This window comes from Rhea americana, unplaced genomic scaffold (assembly GCF_003343005.1).
Source record: "Rhea americana isolate MKP2758 unplaced genomic scaffold, rheAme1 scaffold_202, whole genome shotgun sequence".
Taxonomy (NCBI): domain Eukaryota; kingdom Metazoa; phylum Chordata; class Aves; order Rheiformes; family Rheidae; genus Rhea; species Rhea americana.
Genome location: NW_028186173.1, coordinates 1,204,061 through 1,224,754, shown reverse-complemented (window position 1 = coordinate 1,224,754; position 20,694 = coordinate 1,204,061). Strand labels below are relative to the sequence as shown.

Here is a 20,694-nt window from a genome sequence, read left to right as displayed (position 1 = left end):
CGTGTTTCTACCAGCAGCACTCAGACTAGGCATTTTCGCGTCGCAGTTCGCTAACCGTGGCTCCGAAGGTACTTGCTCCACGCTCAGGTGCGACGAGCGCTTCTTGGAACGCTCCAGCTGTTTGTTCCGATGATTTAGGGCCAGTTTTAAATTTGTTGTTATTTGAAGCTGTTCAGCATAATCCTTTAGCGAATGAGTATGGATGGTGTCTAGAGCTTGATTTGAYGGAAGTATTAGAAGTTGCATCATAAAGTTCATATACGCTTAAAAAAATCCCGAAGTTTTTCTTCTGAAAAATTGTTACTACTTACATTCTTGCTGTCTAATCAAAAATTGGAGCAAATGCTGATTGGTTTTGCTCTTGTCAGCTTATTGTGGCTGAGCTAAATTGAGAATCTTCATGGTTCTTATTGCTTTCAAATATGAAAAATGTAGTCACGCTGTGGAAAACCAGTTAGAACTAAGTTTTGAGCAAAAGGCAGGGTGTGGAGGCAGTCTCTCAATAGATGAGCTCACTTACTGGGGTTTGAGGACTTGGGACTATTTCCAGCTTTGCTATTAGCATCCTGGATGACCATGGGCACATTGTGTCTCCTTAAGGCTAGCTTCTATGATTCTAWGACTATTTTTGTTAATATTTAACTTTGAAATCTAGAGATGTGAACTTGRATTTAAGAGTGTCACTATTAAAAATTGTTCATTTGTGATTTTGAATTGAGGCAAACTTTCTTGAAGTTCACAATCAAAGTCTTTGAAAAATACCTTTGACGTTGTCAAAGAGAAGTCCTTTATTTAGCCAAAATATAGTGTTATGGCATGTCCAGTGCCAGTGGAGTCTTGTCCCTATGGTGTATATTTTACTGTAACAAAGTAACTGAATTTCTGTGATTCTTCACWCTCTAGTTTTTTTGTTTGTTTGTTTTTCCTAAGATAACCAGTTACAGTAGCTGTGTTGGTAGATGTACTTTGACTATTTCTCCTACAGTGATCTGGAAACTTGACTAAGAGAAAGAGAGAMCGTTAGATAAGTATTTAATAGCAACAACAGGTTGTTGCTTGCGAAACAGTCATCTTATTGTCTTTTGTGATCAAAACTCTTTGTCTACCAAAAACATTTTTTTGAGTGGGGAGAGTTTCCATATAAAGYGCAATCTTGGCGGGGATACATGCAAAGACACACTTTATTCTGTACACACTRGAACTGTCTGAGATAAGCTTTTACTCTCTGTCTGTTTATCATCTCCCCYTTTGGGGGATCAATGTTGCATTTGCTTTTAATATTCTGAATCCCATTACCTAGGCAATGAGCATGTTCATCAGGAACTTTGAATAAATTTTACTTCAGTTAGCATTGTTTTCTCGCTGGGGCTTGTCAAGTACTATCTCATCCTGAGTCATTGATTCTCCCGATATATGTATGAGCACAGCTTAGCAGGAAAGAAGGGGTTACTAAGGTGCTCGCAGTATTTGTTCCATCAATGCTTATGTAATTGGTTAGAATTTCTTCAGAGGTCTTGTTTGCAGAGATGCTATATAAACAGTGTATRTGGTTAATGATTACTGCAAGCCACTTGTAACCAATTTCTTAGTAACTAACAAACATAAACTATAATAAAGACTTGATTTCAAATAAATGTGGAGGTTATTTTGTCTTATAACTTCTGTCTGATTGTGATAACTAAAGATTATATCATCTAATTGGATATTGTGCTGAAGCATAGCCTGCTGTATCAATGTTTACTGGGTAACAGGCTCTGTGATTAAAACTAGCTATATTATCTTCTGACAGTCTACATCAGTAAATGCAATAATAAWTTGAGACTGATGTTCATGGAGAAGTATTTACTCAAAATAATTCTAAAAACTGCAAAACAAGTTTGGATAAGGTCAGATCAATTATTGTATGTTTATTATATTGTAACGTGTACCTTTGTTTAAATACTGTAGGTCTGTCTTTTCTTTCTCTCTCTCTTTTTTTTTTTTTTTTTAAAGAAATATCTGTTGCTTATTTCCTCCTTTACCTATCTTCTCCTTTGCATTTTTATATTCAGTGTCGGGAAGTTTACTTAGCTATATGCAGGTGAGCTTAATAGCATTGTTTATAACTTTGCCAAATGTAAGGAATTGGTTTGAAATTTTTGATGCTGGTGTTTCCCCTGGCAAAATGTGTGCTATGAAAGCATGCAGTTATTTGTTTTAATTTCAAGTTGAATTTGAGTTCAACAATAACAAATAACAAACAAATAACATCTGAAGTGTGAGTTTCTAGGAACAAGACTTCTTTGAGTTAGAGGAAAAGGGGAGGGAAGAAAAAAAAAGTCAGGGGACCTTTCTTTTAGATACTGCAGCAAACCTGTGCTCCAGAACAGGGATTTAAAACTTACCAAGTCCAGCTGTTAGTCATCCTATTGTGAAGCTGTTTGGTTTTGGACAAATTGTAAGCTTTCAAAAAGTTGCGGTTTGCATACATTTGGTAGAGCTTTCAGAAATATTTAAATAGCTGATTAGTTTGATGGTCCAGCTTGGGCTTCAGCATGAGTACAGCTGTCGAGGGTCCTCATATCTTGAGACAGCATCTTCTAAACTCTGTTTGTTTCTGTTTGACCAGACCAGTTTGATTTGAATTCAGAAGTGGGTGATGGAATACACTGAGGCTGGATGAGGACCACCAAGAAGGAAGATTAGAGCTGAGAGGTGGACCAGAGCCAGCCTCACTGATGGGAGGAATCTCTCCCCACAGAAGTCTGGAATGTAACTGGAGCATTACCATTCATCTGCTGTCAGCAATTGCTAATAAAACTCTTCCTTCTCCTTCTAGTACTGCACTATAGTCAGGATTTTAAAAAACAAAACAAACAAACAAAAAAACCCAACCCCCTCAAAAAAAATTGCTGTTACTGGGAGTTACTTTAATATGATGCAACCGATAGCCCACGGACTGCTGCTTGCCTGCTGTTTTTCAAATGAAGTGGAGAATAGTAAACACTTAACTGCTGATTCTTGTGCCTCACCAGGCATTGAGAACCTYCTATTCCCCTGTGTCTGCCTATAAGAAGCAGGAGTTGGCAGGAGTGTATCACCTATTGCAAATGCATTTGACCTAATATTTACATCTGAGGAGTGTAAGGGTAAGGAGCCTTAAAAATGGGATTCAGCCTCCGTAGYTGTAAGAGTGAACTGTCTTACGTCACTCTGTTAACTCAGTGGTAGAAATCTTTATGGTGAATCTAGACACTCTGTCTTGAAAYATACGGTTAGAAAAAGCCCATAAGCTTCAGCATATGATGCCATATAGTGAATTTTAATTTTTTTCTAATGTACTTTTTAGAAAAAATAAGAAGCTATATATGGATGCATTCAGGCCCTGTGCTTTAATGGCTATTACTTTCAGACAGTTATTTAAAAGATGGGAAATACCAAAACTGAGCATTCTTAGTTTACCTCCTTGGTTTGTGGATACTGTTACACGGTCTTGTTTGTGGAAACTGTTTATTGACCGTTGTTGACCCATCAAAACAATTCTTCCATCCATGAGGCTTCAGCTGATGTGACCAATCTATGCTGACAATCCCCTTTTCCAGGTCAGTTCATGGATATGGCGGGAGTAAGCTGTAGCCGGGCAGAGTGTTAGCCTGATACAGGTCTTGATAATCGACTGTTTTCAAGTGCTATGCTTATAGGAGGTGTCTTTACAGGAAAACAAGTGTGATATGATGAAGGATTGTTTAAAGACCCCTGGTAAATGATAGTGCCTGCTACGCTAGTTTGTCAGCTACCTATATGTTCCCAAGATAACCCCGTGGGAGAGGACTACTAGGACTCGTATATTATCCCAAGATCAACGGCCTGCTTCTGGCAACCTGTTTGCAGGTGAAAACCCTAGAACATGCAAGGTATCAGTCACCCACGTGCCTTTGTCCTGTCGCTCTTCCACGGTAAACCCAGTGCTTCCTGGAACTACTGAGGCTCGAGTCTGTGAAGTAGAARCGTTTTGTCTGTGTACAGCAGGGCTGGCCACATAATAAAGAAGCCCACAGCATCTAGTTATTCTTTGGTCCTGAACACCTAACGGAGATTTACGTAGTATGTGTCACTAGCTTGATATGCTTCTTAATCCAGTTATGTGTCCAAATGAAAAAAACTGATGGCAGAAAAAGAAGGAAGCTAAACAACAGATGATATATATGTTGAAGTGTAATGTTCTGGCTCATAACAATATCTGCATCAAGTGGTGAATATCTCAGCAGAAATGTCTTTTGTACTCCGTTTCTCTGGTTTCTTTCATTTATCTTGCTGTCATGAACCTTGATTTGTGAGCTTTTAACTTAAAATCTGTGCATTGTGGTTTCATCTTTATGAACAGTTCTACTTAAGTTTGAGATTCAGGTTCATCTTCATTTGAAGATTGTTCTATCAATACATATTTAAAGAGTTTTATTTTACTGTTCAATAAGTGTTAGTATCTTAGAGCTCTGTAAAGCTTTTACTAGTGGTAGAAAAAAAATAAAGTAACTGCACAAGATAGTGTGTTGATAAGAGTTAACCTTCCTCTACAATTATATATTAATGTTGTATTTACTTAAGATAAAAAAAACCAATATTTTAAAGATCATTTTATCTTAAAATCTTCTTGGAATAACTTTAAGACATTCAAAATAACATTTTATTTTTAAAAATAATCTTGCATGGCAGAACATAGCATCCTTCTAGAGTTCTGCTGCTTTAGATGCCTGGAGATCTGCTGATTTTAGTTGAATATTTCAAAAATATTTTGCTTATATTGTTATATTGAATGCCCCATTCTAAAATACTGAAAACTGAAACTATTGAGAATTGAGGTAGGTGCACAAGGAATGTGGCAAAGCTTAGTCATGACTAATTTGTTGGCACTCCTGACTGCAGGAATGGCATCAGTAGCTCCAAATTGCATACTTCAGAGCCATGCRTGATCCTCAGAGGTTTGGATGCATAGGAATGAGAGTTACATAGCTGCTGTTTTGATTGTAATAATAGAAAACTTTTATTAATACCAAGGAAAATCTGAGGACATGCCATCTTTATTTTGGTTTAAACAATTGTTGGATAAAATACGGAAGTCATGAAGTAGAATTTAGGTTCAGGACTTGGCACTTTCCAGGAGAACGTCCCTGTGAGCGGGGACTCGTGCTTGTGGTAGCACTCTTGCTCTAGGATTCAGGCAGCCCTTACAACACAGTAGACCAGCTTCTGCAGGATGCGAGCAGTGTATTGTGACCAGAGCTTCACCTGCAGGTTTGCTGTGTCTCTAGCTTAGTTTTAAACTGGTATTCCATTAAACTCAGCATTGTCTGTGTATTTGTTAAACTTTGAATGTAACTACTTGGAAGACTCCCTTGGGAAATTGGTGACGGTACACTGGCTTTGTGAATGCCATACTGCACRGGTGTTTAGATGTGTCAGTGTAGGGTGGTAGCAGATAAGATCATGTGCAGAATCCGAATTTTAGCTGTCTTGGGAGCTTAAGGGTGAAAATACAGGTTTAAGAGACCTTTATCTGTGGCCTAAGCAGAGGCTTTTATCAGTCATACTCCTTTGACCTAGGGTTGGACTGGATGATCTCTGAAGGTCCCTTCCAACCTCCACCATTTTGTGATTCTGTGAAAGGCCTGAAGCAATCAAGACTTGTATTTGCATGTAAGCCTAAATGTCCTTAACAGTGAATTTCTCTTTTGTTCTGTTTTCAGTCTGTCCTGGAGATTAGCGTGTGCTGCCAAGGCGATAAAAGGTATGAAGAAGAGCCAAAGTTTGTATGCAGAAAATTTAACTTTTACATGCTAGAAATGTGAGGGCCCATAGTATTTCGYTGTTGGTTAAAGACAGATAATGCTGTGATAAAATATATGCATGATCTAACTTCTACTGTTGATATGAACATTAAAGAACTACTCCYACTACAGAGGTGGTTAGGGAGACTTAAAATAACTGTTTATTCTTGGGAAGAAGGCCTCTTACTAAATGCCATTAGTTAAAGTGCTTGAAGAGGGAACTTGAGTCTTGGATGTATAGGGGTAGTGTTGTTCTATCAAAAAGTAGTTTTAAAACACTATTTACTTTTTTACATCCTGAAAATTTTGAGAAATATAACATTTATTTAATCAGAAGATGATGGCAATAAAACTGATCTTTTATGAGTTCCAAAGAAGGAAAGATATTTGTCTTTGTAACAGTTACATGAGGTAGTATACAGGCTTTTTTGTTGACAACYCTATTAGCAAAGTCTGTAAATTTGAAACTTTATCCAAGTAAACATCTTGGAATGGCACTTTCCAGGAGAATGTCTGAAGTCCAGTATTTTTAGATCTGATTTGGGGGTAAAGCCATTTAAAGTTGAGTGTTTAAACTAAGAGCCAAAATCAGCCTAGTGCTAGTATAAAATAATTTTAAAATAGCTTTCTAGAAAATATTTTCTAATTATGACAAGGAGAAACAAAAAGATACATAATACACAGCAGCAAGTAGTTGTTGATTTCAGTTACTGATGTAACTGCATGCATTTTTCAAATTGTGYAATTAAGATAATTATCTTATTTTATAACTTTAAATTAAACATTAAATATACTGTAATAATGACTGCATATCACCTTAACGTGAAATTTCAGGTATCAGAAGTACCTGCATACACATTACTCCAAAAATTTCTGAAAAATTAATATCTATGTTTAAAAATGTATAAACTGGTTGAAGGAAAACGTTTTGATATAATAATGGATTTTATCAAAACTTTTATCTATGTTTAAATAATTGAGATAATTTTGAGAAAGTTTAGAACAAATAATCAATACCATAATAAATTTATGTAAATTTACTGACAGTGTAAATTTCAAGTTACTTAGCAATGTGAGATTGTTGACACRTTATGCAAAAATAAAATAAGGATTTAGATATAACCACCAAACTTCCTGTCCACATGAAAATTAAAAAAGGTATTATGCTATATCTCATACGTATAATATATTATTATATAATACAATGTAGACACAGAAGATTTTTTTACAACTTAGAATTTTTGTTTCTACGTAGTCTAAAAATGGGGCGTCGCTCATCAGACACAGAGGAAGAGAACAGAAGCCGAAGAAAGAAGAAACATCGCAGACGTTCATCCTCAAGTAGCTCCTCAGACAGCAGAACATATACCCGTAAAAAGTCYGGAAGGAAGTCAAGGTCAAGGTCACGGTCTCGAGATCTCCAGTCTCGTTCACATTCTTATGAGAAAAGGTGCATTTGCAGTAATTTACTGGCAGTTGCAGTTGTTTACAAATCAGGCTCTTTCATACTGTGCTACAAAACTAAAGTKTTTGAATGCCATGTGTAGTCAATTCTAGTTTGGGTTTTAATAGCAGATTTAGCTCTTAATCTTGGAAAATGTGGCAATATTTTTTACTTATTTTTTTTAACAAAAAAACCCTCAAACATGGTGTAACAGCAGCTCCAAAGATAACTTCTTTATTAAAAGCATCCCAAATAACCATTTCTTTCTCTCCCTTTTAAATAATGAACTTGGAATCTCTTCTTGGAAGTATAGTAGTTCATATGTTAACATCAGTATGAAAAGTAATTTCATTCAATGAGTCAAACTACTTTGTCATTTTTTTTCTGTTGTAAGAAACAAAGTAGGGCTTTCAAGACAAGAAGGTAAACTTTCTTAACTGGAAAATTTAAGATGGTTTTATAGTAGTTCTACAAATTTGCCATAAAGGCTAGTTTTTACCATCATTCTTGCTGTTTTTTATGTTTACAGAATACAGTAGTCAGCTGGTTGTGGGGAACACAGGTCACGTGGCTATATTTACCATTTTTTTTCTTGACCTAACACCGTCTTTCCTTCATCAGAATGGAATCCTTCATCACCTGATCTTTTTAAATATCCTGGTTATGTCTCAGTCTGGCTTGAGGTGACCCTGGATTCAAACTGAACAGGTGGTGAACAATTTAGTAGTAGGTGGAGCTGGAAAATATTCAGCATGTCTAGTTGCACTGGAAGACATACTAGAAATTGCTCCTGTCTTTAGTTGGTAGAAGAGAGAAGTCAGTGAGGGGCAAGTTGGCTAGTTCGGGGGTGGGCGGACTGTTTTTTTTTTTTTTTTTTTTCCCCCCCCCCCCTCTTTTTTCTGTTCCTGCTTAGCATCTACATACAGCCCTTAGGGGACACAATGAGATGACATGGTCTTCGATGCCAACAATATGCTGATGACATGCAGCTTTATGAATCTCTTTAGCCCAGTGCAGGCATGGCTATCTCACAGATAAAAACAGAGCTTGAAGGGAGATTAGAGTCTGGATGAAGACCAGTTGACTTAAATTGAATCCAGAAAAGACCAAAGTGTCTGCTTTTAGGATCTGGCTGGCACTCCTGTTTTGCCCTTAGCTTAGAACATTTGCTACTGGTGGTTAAGTCAGTATTACACATTGGGGTCATACTGGATCTCTCTCTACCTTTAAGAATCAAAAGGAAAAGAGAAAATCTCTAAGAGTACTTCTCTTCATCTTCATTTAGCAGGAACATTGCATTCCTCTTTCAGGTGGAGAACTGGTCTTTAGTGGTTAACCTGTTACTCCTTTGCAGTCTGGACTGCTGCAGCACTACTTGCATAAGATAYAGCACCTCTTCTCTAATGCTAGTTAAACACATAACACATTGACTAGACTCTGAATTACAGAAATGCTTCTATCTGGTGTTATATTTTAATACTGCTCAAACCACAAAACCCCAAAATACAGGCATTTTTATAAGGGCTGTTACTGAGTTAGCTGTGAGGGAGCTAAAGATAGAATCTTAAGAAACATTAAGACTTGGAAGGTGTCCCTTCCTCCAGTTTTGGGATGAGTTGGTTTAATTTATGTATTTAGTATGTATTATTTCACCTTTCTCCTGTGTGTATAAGAATTTATTCTTTGAATAAAAGAAATGAGGGGCGGGGGGGGGGAAGAAGATACAATTCTGAATCTCGGCTGAACTCAGAAGAAAATTTCCAAGCTCACACAGAATAAATTAATACTAATTGTTTGATTACTAATGGCGTGTGTGTATATAAACATATATGCACACAGGCATATATAAAAGTCTATGACTTAAGACTGCATGTTATTAAAAATTGAGTTAATAAGTATATATRTTTATATAGACACACATACATAAGATATTCGCAAGTGTACTTAATTTAAAATGCCTAAAATGTGGAATTGTGTATTTAAAAAAAAACGTACGTAGTATGGCTGAAAATAATTATGTAGAAAGGCTATGTGGAAGCTAACATTTCATGAATTTAATTTTTAGTTCTGCAATTGTAGTCCTTTATACTGAAAAGAGATCTATACAGTGTATTTCCACGTTAATCCTGATAAGAATGTAGGTCTAAATGTTTCTCTTAGCTTAGACATGGCAAAGAGGCAGTGAGTTACCATAAGCTGGTTATGGGACTAAACTATCAAGAGCTGGGTTGTGTTCCTGGATTTGCCCTTGAAGTATTGTATGATTTGGAGCAAATAAGTAATTTCTTTCTCCTTTTGCCCCYTTTCTGCCTTGGAATACATATATTCTGTAATATATGCACTTTAAGACAGGCATTACTCACATGTATGTGAATTACTTAGTACAGTATAATAGTGTTATCTGTTTAGACTTGTTGAACTTGTAATACAAATAATACATTTTTGATTTTTTTTAACATCTTTTTCAAGAGCAAAGCTTTTTCTTTAGAAGCAGTAGCATAGTAACAGCATCATCTTGTTTTAGACGCAGACATAGATCAAGCAGTAGTTCTTCATATGGTTCTAGAAGAAAACGCAGTCGTAGCCGATCAAGGGGCAGAGGAAAATCCTACAGGTCTCAAAGATCAAGATCAAAGAGTAGAACAAGAAGGTAAGACTTTTTTTTTTTTTTTTTCCCCTCTAGGGAAAGGAAATAAAAATATTAATTCTACCTCAAAAACATTTAAAATCTCATATACTTGGAGTCTGGAATATGCTAGAATGAATGATTACAAGTTATCTATCTAACCTATACGTGTTCTTTGAAGCTTTTCATAATTCATGAAATCTCTGTGCTACGCTCTTGATATGCTTTTGACATACTATATTTTTAAATTGGTGGAACAATTACATTTGAAGGAAAGTTATGTTTTGCATTTGTTCTCATGCAAAAAATTGGTAAAGTTGTCCTAGTCTGGTTTAACTGTAATCATCTGAAAATTTCTTATTGATTTCTGTGACATCGATGCATAGTATTGGCTCACAGATGTTAAGACTTCACTGTTACTTACTAATTTCTTTTCRAGAGAAATATAAATAAGTGTTTATAGTTGCACAGATTTTAGCTAATATTTATTGGCATCTCTGGTGTTGAAAACTGAATTTTGATAAATCAGATTATTACAAATCATTTCAATAATAAACAGAATTTAAATATTTAAATCCTATTCAGATATTTATACTAAAATCTATTTCATATTCTTGTGTTTAAAAGCACCTCAACTATTTGTGGCATTCTGTTTTTTAAAAAAAGTTCATTTAAAGTTTATCTGTGAATATCAGAATTAATACTATAWTTTTTTTATTGAAGTCTATTATTGAGTGATAAATATCAGGCAGACTGAAGCTTTTTTAATATCTGCTTACAGCTCTTCAGCTGGGTAATTTTTGTGTCTGTATTAATGATTTACTAAAACCATGTTATCTTCCTATACCAAATCAGTAGAATTTTTGCCTCTAAATGTTGTGGAAAGACATGAGCATTTCACTTTTTGCTGTTTGTATTCTCTCATGACTTATTCACAGCTGTTCATTATAATAGTTGCCTGGACACTTATTCTTGCAGTGCCTTTGTAGTGGCAATTTGGTTATTCAAACAGTCTGATCTCAAACCATCTGAGCCATAGACTCCTTGTAAGCAACTGAGCTGTGTGTAGAAATATTCCTGTAAATATCCACTGTTTTTTTTTTTTTAAACAAAATCATATTTAAAACAATGAAATGTCGAAGGAAATAAAGTGAAAATGAAGACATTTTTCCCGTATGTCAGATACTGAGCATTAGGATATAAGATAACCTATTCTAAAGATCTTGGTGGTATTGTGATAAATATAAATGGCAGGTCTTGTTATACATAGTTTAATGTATTATTGGTCATATTTTCCAAAGTGTTTATTGATTTTAATTGCCATTGTAATATATGGAAATTATATACCTAAAAATTTATCTTGACRGTAGTTTATTTCATTTTATGCTATGAAGTATTATTTATAAAATACACTGGCTTTTCAGTACTCTAGCTATGAAGGTATAGCTGCAGGTCGCTTTATATTACTATTCACAGACACGGTTCTTTAGGGAAAATATTTGTAAATAACACATTTATTTTTTTAAAAAAAGGTCTTTTGGCATGTTGAAAGCATAAAACTAAAATCATCAGGTCACATTGACTGCTTTATTGTAATTTTCAAGCTTGCTCTCCACTGCGATGTTATGCTGTGATGAAGCCATGGATTAATCTTKTTTCTGGGGAGGAGTTAGATCAGTTGCAGAAAGCTGCTACTAGAGGCCTGCGTTTTCCATATTTATTAGTATAGAGGCAGTTGCAACAATGCTAAATAGTTCCTTTCTTTGCTATCTCAATCTGTCTTGTGCACTTGATCAGAAGTGTGGGACAGCTTTCCTAAGAGGAATATCAAGTATGTTACTCTTCAGGCAAGAAAAGAGCTTGTTGGGGAAAGAGAAGGAATATGAAGCAGGAGTATAAATAATGAATGGCACGAAAAGATGATTAGGGAATGATCAGACTCTTCAATGTAAGACATATGGATGCATCAAGTGGAGTTTGCTGGTGACAGATCCTAGTCAAATTGAAGGATACAGTTTCCTGCATATCATGTAATGAAGCTGTGGAACTCCTTGCTGCTGGTGGCTGTTCATACTGAATGTTTAAATGAATTCAAAAGAAGTCAGGAAAGAAGAATCCATCCAGAGCTATTAAATGTGAAGAGAGCATATTTGCCTTAGGAAATTGTTTAACTTTCTGGAAGCTGGAGGGAGTATTTTTGCTTGTCCTGTTCTTGTCYGTTTCTGTAAGCTTATCCTGTTGGCTGCTGTCAAAGGCCAGATGTTGGGCTAGATGGACCTTTGGTCTGACCTAGTGCAAGCATGCTACTGTTTATGAAATCAAATAACTTAAGTATTTGTAGTGCTGATGTCATTATGGAATTTTCATAGGAATTTGGCATCTGTAATTCATTAATTCTTACTTGGAGTGGATCAGTGTATCTTTCATATATGATTTTTAAAGGTAAGTACTGGAGAAAACACCTAAGTATRTAGTGTGTAGTTTCGCTTTGAAATAATGTAAGGAACCTGCCTGGCAGTTTCTCGAAGGTGTGGAAGTCTAGCTGCTGAGCAGCTGTCCTTTGTGGCTCTTAGTTCAGGAAGTTAGCTGATGCTGTTTGGACACAGTTTCTGATGTTTGAAAATAGGATGAATGAAACTATGGACTTGCATCTAGGAAAATGTAGCAGATTTTGAGACCTTCGGAGAAGAGACTTGGAAGAGCAAAAGAAGAGAGTAATACAAACCGAAAAATGTGTAAATAGACTTACTTTTATAATTCAAAATGATAAGGTGAACAGGTGCTATTCTAAAGGGAATCTAGGGAAAAGTATTCCTAAGTAAAACAATAATTAACCATTTGCTAAACTTGTTTTTGCATAACAGGAGATATAAAAAAGTTAAATTATGCRAACTTAAGCAGAACCTAAGCAGAGACTCCTGACTCAAACTGACCTATTGCTATTTATTACATTTAAAATAATTTYTTCTCCATCTTTGATCCTTATTTTTGAGGAAGGGAAGAGATTTGTGGGAGAAGCACATTAAACCTTGGCTTCTTTGGGTGAACTGATTATCAGGGATGGCCAAAGACCGTTCCAGTAGAGTCTCCACTTTGTAATCTGTTGTGRTGGTGTTTAACCACATTGAGGCCTGAAGTTAAATAATTAAACAGAGGATGGAAATGTTATGCATATTACCCCTTACTTACCCTTTAAAACRTGTTTCTTCTGGAGGGTTCTGTTGGTTTATAGAGCTGGATTTTTTTTATTATTAATAYTATTTTTTGTTTGCTGCTCTGGAACACAAGGATAACACATCTTTCTCTTTTGTCTTCCATGTTCTCAGATGTACCCACTTAGCCAGGAAATGCATATAATGACTTGATAATTTTATTTTGTTTGGTGTATGCAGTTTTTCCCGAGTGAAACTATTGTACTTTATTTTTGATTCTTTGGCTGTTCTTGTTGGTATCRTTTTCCTGGCTGTTGCTGAGGTGTGATAACATCACGAAATCCAATTAATAGGTATCAGAGGTCTTATCTGAATGTTTACAGAGATACAATTTTCCTTTTCACAGAGAATTTCAGGATCTCAATACATAAATAAGATGTTACAGCGAGGAAGGGGTCGTATTTTGTATTCTTTGAGACTTCTGTATTTAATGTTTTTGAGAGAAGGGTTGTTGGGAGAACCAACAACAAAGACTAGTCTTTACTACARTGAAATTGGACTCTAATTATTTGCTTTAATATTTGAAAAATTATGCAAATAGAAATCAATCAAAATTCAGATGGTTTCAGAAGCTGTGGCAATATTGGTGGGCATTATCTTGCCTAGATCCAACAACAGGGACTATGCAAAGGCTCCTGGGAGGATTAGCTCCCTGTTAGGTGTCATTCTATACAACTCTCTCCTGTGGCCACCGATCAGCTGGAAGTTTAATAAAATAAATAAATAAAAAAATAATAAAAAAGGCAATTAAAGCTTTGCAGAGTGTGAATTAATTTGTTGTAACTTTTGCTTCCTGCTAGTTTTATGTACTAAAATGTGACATTTGAACCTGTATTTTCTCTGATTAATGGAGATCTAATATTTTGTGTGTTTTTGGAATGCATGTGGATCAGGTTACTAAATGTTGGAGTTCTTTTAACCTTTTCCTTAATTTTCTATTGATACTTCATGTAATTTTCTATTAAAGTTGTAAAGTAAAACTAACAGCTAATAAAATTATCGGAAGTAACTCGAGCAGCCAACTCACATTAGTGTAGTGAGGAGTGTGTTACCCACTAAAGTATTCTTGTTGATCTCCTGCTTCTGAATTGATAGTGGCAGGGAATAAAATCTACTGAATACCAAAAAGCCAACAATATGAGATACAGCAATAAAATGAAGATCTTCTCTACACTACCTATTTGTAGTATTACTTTTTAATCTTCAAAGAACCACCTTTAGGACTTCAACAACTGTGGTTTTCCAGTGAGAATGGAGTTTGCACTAAACAACTAGTGTCATACTGGAAGTTAAGATCCATTGCATGGTGTCTTTAAATCACTAGATTTGTTTTTGAAATAAGTCATGCAGATGTTAAGTTCTGTTTCTCATAATATCTTTTCTCCCTGCAATTCCCCATCAAAGAAAGACTGTTTGTCTTGGAAGGTAATGAATATATTGGTAAAAAATATTTATGGTTAGAAAGTAATTTTCTGATAACTTCTCCAACACAGGTATCTTATTTGAATGAATCATTTGTAGAGCTTTATGTGAAATAATTCAAACTTTTCAAATTAAAAACTGATATTTGTCTCTCAATGATTTTAAAAATATTTTGAGTTGCTATCGTATTTTTGTAAGCTAAATCTAATTTTTTGTATTTTGTACTAGAAGATAAAATGTGTGCATATTGCAATTATTTTATTTTAGATGCATTTTAGGAGTCAAAAAGTGGAGCTTTCTAGTAATGCTATAAATTTAAAGCTGTCCTACAGCAAGATAGTACAATGCAAATATGACTTAATAAGATCACAAACTGAATTTCAGCAAAACAACCAAGATTTACATTAATTTAGGATTTTTAAAACCGATTTAGTTTGTTTTACTGAGCATTTGCTTAATAACATTTTGCCTTCTTGCAATCTTTTTAAAGACAATAATTCGTCTGTGAAATGCAGGCACATCCTCAGTAGAAAAATTGAAAGCAACAGCTCACTTTCTGAAACCACACATACAGTGATATAAAGAAATATTTCAGCTCTACAAAATTTAATAAATCATCCCATTTCCTAATTTGATCATATTAGATGCTGATGTGGAAGAAGCATTTCAAATACCGTCTCATTAATATACATCAGTCTGGGGAATAGAATGGAATACTTATGCAGAGATGTCACAGTTACTGTTTCTTAGTTTACTAAGTGGAACAGGTTGATGTGATACTGGGTGCTATTTGTCAATGTCTTGCTAAAATGGTTTGGGTCGAGTTATGGAGTCCAGAAAGACGGCGGCTGATAAATCAAAAGTGGATTGAGTGGACAGGAGGCAGTGATTGATACTGTGACAGGATATGAAGAAAGGAATCTTGATACAAGCATGCATGATATTGAATATGAGAAGGAAAATGGCCCTGGAGTATGGATATTATTCAAGGAAATGAGAATAATAATATCATCTTGAAATTATTGCTGGGCGAAGATTAGGATAGTTCGTATTAGAAATATTATGCTTCTCTAGAATGGAAAAACTCAAATTTCATATAATTTGTACATGGATAGTCTTAATATTTTTAGAATTTTCACTACAATAGTCCTGCAAGTTAATTGTGTGTGAAAATAGTTATTTTACGTAGGAACTTGTAAGTCTAATTCTTTTAATTAGTGTAGCTTTAAATAATGTTAACCAAAAGAGGTTGAACTTTACTGCTTGATTTCATACAATCCTGTGATTGTAGAGTATTTCGCTATAATTGCATTTAAATATGTGAGTTTGTTTTTATTGTCTGCCAAGTGCTTTGACTTCTCCTGCTATGCTAAATTGAAAACTGCTGTCTTGAAGTATCTTTGACAGTTCAACCTGAAGACTGACAAAATAACAGCTACTGTAGCTCTACATATCTGAGAAGAGAAAATACAGTCCATAAAGTAATCTTGTTTGTGAATTTGATAGCTTTAAACTATCAGCGAAAGAAGTGTTTGGTCAGAGTTTTGGAGTGGGGAGGATTTAGTTGCATTTAATTTCTTAAACTTTTTTTTTAACTCTAATTGATTTAATATTGAAATGAGTACATCTTACTGCAATCCATTGGCAGGGTGACCTACTTATGGATGGCTTTGGAATAGGCTTGTCTGTTGGTATGAAAAAGCAGAGTGTAGATTTCAGTAGCCATTATCCTCARTGTAAACTAGAATTAATTTATGTTCAGCCCTCACAATTCAGAATTCTTCAGTTTTATTATTTATAGTTTATACTATTTAAAGTTAGGGTCTTTGAGCCATGCAGAAAAGTGCATCAATAAAAAGGGTCAAGAAATGAAAAATACTGATTTCTTTATAATAGTACTATGTTGGTATACCCATCTATTGAATAGTTAGGTTCACAAATTTAGTGATCTCTGAAGCTAGGCTAATTGGCATTGCCTGATTTATGACACACAGTGATGATAGAATTGCAACAATTCCCCCCCTTTTTTAGGTGTGTTTTCCACACTGCTGCTTTGAACTCAAACATAATGCTAGACAATGCTTACCTTGGAGTTAGAGGTTCTTGCCGTTGGGTTTGATCTGTGCTCAAAAGGTCATAGCTTCTTTCAAACAATTATTCRTGGCTGGTGCAAGCTGTAAATCTGCTATGCACAAGTTGCTCACCCTATGTTCCTTACAGCATGCCACTATTTTAGGCTTTYAGTTTTTAGTACTGGCAAGAGTTGGTTATCTTTTGCGTGAAGTTACTTTGTCTTTGAGAATTTTCTTTTTTAATATTTTATTTAAAATGCAGACCATTAATTTTTGTGATATGCTATTAGCAATCATCTTTTTTTAGCCTTGATTGTAGACCTGGTTGCTAACACATTTTTGCAATGTTGTTTTGATTTCTGTTGTTTCACTTTTCTGCTGTCCAGTGATGCTTTTAGTCACTTTAAGTGTATCTGTAGTAAGGAAGGAGAAATGGAGAGAGTAATAAAGTAGCAATGGAGAAAGGAATAAAGGTGTAAAGTAGATTGGGAGTTGAAAAAGTTGCACAAATAACAATACCTTCATTCTTAACTCTGACCATGAATGTCTGCTCTGTTATGTTTTTTGTGTATGCCCCTTGGCTAATCAAAAGTTGGTCTATTTTTGAAGTTAATTTTGAAAACATAAATTTCCTTTTTGTGAGAGATTTCTTTTGGCATTAGTTCCCATGCAGAACCAAGCTGCCTGACTGCCACAAGTGCACCAGGCTTTGGAACGACTGCCATATGGGATGAGAACGGTTGTTGATGGAAGCAGCTGGAAAAAAGGGGTGTTGATTTAAGCTGATATGTAACATCTGTTCTACTCCAATATCATACCTGTAGCATATTATTCATTTAGAAATGCGTACTCCATATCCTACAGTTAACACACAAAATTTTGATAAGAATGTAAAAATACTGGTCTGGTATTTGCCTTTATGACAGGCTGTCGGTCTGAGAGCTGTTCTGCAGTTTGGGAAGATGCAATTCTTTGAGCATCTCAGAGATGCACTAATGAGCAAAGTGAGAGTCAAGTGGTTAAAYGTGACACGGTAGTGTTGTCAGCTGCTGCAGTGTTTTGCTTGGATAGCATCAGTATGCCTCTGTATATTTGTACAGATTTATTTTGACCCAGTATTTTATTTTATGCAATGTTTTACTGACAGATATTTTAGTAGAGAGTTGCTGTAGCATGGCAACATGTTGTGTGTAAAACTTCTCAGAGATAATCAACACTTAGTAGGGAAAGCTTTTGCATTTTTGTGGTTTGGAATGGTGAATAGTAAGGGRTCTTTCTTTAGTCTCTCTCCCTGCCCCATGCATTGTACTGTTTTTTTTTGGTGTGGTAGTATTAATGTGTAAGTTCTAGCTAAATAAAAGCCCTGGGCTATCAGAGCTTACAGAGCTGGATAGAGACATAATCTCTACTGATCTGTACTAATTTTCATTCAGAACTTATTAGTTGCAAATTGTTTTCATCTAACTGTTGCTGGTTAGCACCCTCTAAGGGACAGCATTCCGGCAGAGTTTTGCAGAGTTTTGGAGGGGGTAGTCTGCATTATCAACAGCTCTAGGAAAAATTTTCAAGGCACAGTATCAATCTGAAAAGAAAGTAAAGGTTTTTAAGTGAGAGAAAGATCAAAAGATTGTGTGTTTTGAGGCAGACGTTGATGCCAACAGCAATGTGTAGTAGAAGAGAGAATGACAGATAAAGAGTAGAATTGTGAAGGACCTTGAAAATTATAGCGAGAGTTTTATGTGAAAGAATAGGAGGTAAGTTGGTCCTTGAAGTTGCAAGGACCTGGAAGACTGATTTATAAGAAAATTGTGGGGAAAAGAAATGGAACATGATGCAGATATGTGAATTAAAGTTGAAGCAGGTTTCACACAAAGAGTAGAGGTCTTGTGTGAATAAATGTTAGCATAGGGGATGTTAGCTCTYCTGGGGAAAAGGAAAGACTTAGGGAAGAAGTCAGAGGTTATCTGACTTGGCCATCCTACAGGCATCAGAGAAGATAGTATGAGTTATGGGAAGGCAATAGAAGGAAGCAGGTCAGGAACTAGAAAGGCAAGTTTGCGAGTAACTAGTAGTTGTAACAGAAAATGAGTTGCTGCGAGGGAAGGGAAGGGCTGCTATTACTACTCTTCCTGGACATCCAGTGTAAAAGGCAAGAAATAGGACAAGACAGTTGTGAAAGACTAGGTTGGGCACAAATTGTCAGACAGTGTTGATCTATTAAAATGCTTTTTGGACATTATTGTGTTTGGAAGTGGATCTAAGAATTTTCCACAGAGAAGCAGATAAAAGTCTTATAGGAACTGAAGCAATGCTATTTAATCAAAATATTTCTTTTGAAATGTTTCATTGCTTCTTTTTCCCTGGTGCTAACTCTGACTTGTTATTCTTTTAAAGTCTTAGTCTGCTGACTGGCATTTTTTTTCTTCTTTTCTTGCTGTACAGATTAGTACTATTGCATGCAACTAGTTGTGCAAACTCACATAATTGTAAGAGATCGGTATAAACATGTACTTGCCTCTTTTCTTAAAGGTGTAGGAAGGAAAGTTTTGAGTCTTTGGTTTTAGTCCATTAAATGTATATTTAATTAAAATATTGGAATGTTTCTTGTATTGTTCTTCCCTGCTCCAAGTCTTTATTTGAAGTTCTAGTGAAATGCATATTACTGTACTTGTTCATGTAGTCTTTTTTCTTTTTTCTTTGTAGATGGTAATGTCAGACTATATTTCTTCTTGTTTCTTCAACATCTACAATTTTTATTTTGGATCTTTTGATTTGTATTAGAGGTTACCAAGAGTTTTTTAAAAAAATAAAAAGCTATTGTAATAGTGGTATTTTTGAAATTAAAAATTGGTCTACAGGAATATAGTAGAAAAAATACAGGAGTAAAGCTGTAGCATTCATAATATCCTAGAGCAGTACCCCACCAATGAGCCCATTACTAAGATCTAATTGACCACTTTGGGAAATTAAACTTCATAAGGCAACGCCAAGGGCTCTTAAGTTATCAATAAGGCCAGATAGCTGCTAGGGACGGTTGCTTTGATTCCCTTCACTGATACAAAAACAAGAAAGAAAAAGGCTCTTAAAAAAAGATGTGAATGCATAACTGCTGTTCATTTAGCCATAGGTACTGAGTCTAATTGCATGAAAAAAACTGTTTTTAAAGCAGTTCAGGTGATTATATATATATATATCTACATATAGATATCTACAGATATCTATAGATATAAAAGATATAACCTTGTAATTTTCATTTTTGGATAGGGGTGTGCTTACAGATTGGAGTTTTTTTGGTGAGGATAGGATATGGTTAAGTTTTCTGTTTGAGGAAAAGGTACTGAAAAARATTAAAAGGAAGAAGAATTTGATTTCCCTTAGTGGAGAATTGGCTCTTTGATTTTGATGCATCTACATTTTAAACTGATATTTACTTATTTATTTATTTTTAAWTTTAAAACTTCTCTTTCTCAATTACAAAAGCTCTGGCCATGAAATATAATCTATCATTTTTGTAACTGAGATAGTATTTCTAGAGGCAGCTACACAAATCAACATATAGCAGATGTCTTAAAGATTCATCAGTAATATAATAAGATACTCGTGATCCGATATAGTAAATTGCTGCTTTTTGCAGCGTTAGGTAACACTCGGTAATTTCTAGAATGGGATTAACATATGAAACTCAATTATGTTTAAAAATTGTAGAATTTAGTAGAAACATTTTACTGTTTATGTGATTCAATCTTTCATTCTAATTCTAATAATACGTAACAGAGCCTAGTTTAAAATATTAAAAACATATAAGTGAAATATATGCATTTCTGCTGAAAGTGTTTTACTGCCTGTTATTTAAAGGACTTATGTGAATGTCAAAAATCTTTACAGAAGTAGCAGTTACCCTTGTAACAGAGTAAACGTAGCTGTCAGCTTCATATTCCAAAAATTCAACCTGAATTTTTTTTGAGTGTAATTATGTCAACCTTGCCGAAGGTGCGCGTATCAGAGCTGAGATGAACAGCTCCCTGTTCATGACAGGTTTAAGGATGGGTTACTGTTTCTTCCACAGATTGCCTGCCACGTTTACTTTAGGTATTAAGAGTTTGGTTGCCATTGT

At 35.1% G+C, this 20,694-nt stretch overlaps 1 protein-coding gene across 1 annotated transcript in view; it reads left to right on the top strand.

Moving 5' to 3' along the window:
- RSRC1 (arginine and serine rich coiled-coil 1) overlaps positions 1-20,694 on the top strand; it is a 170,381-nt gene that overhangs the window by 1,534 nt on the left and 148,153 nt on the right. The window contains exons 2-4 of the mRNA XM_085304060.1: positions 5,724-5,764; positions 7,060-7,254; positions 9,773-9,898. Coding sequence (XP_085160186.1) covers positions 7,067-7,254; positions 9,773-9,898 — 314 coding nt within the window. The 5' untranslated portion in view covers positions 5,724-5,764; positions 7,060-7,066. The remainder of the gene's footprint in view (positions 1-5,723; positions 5,765-7,059; positions 7,255-9,772; positions 9,899-20,694) is intronic.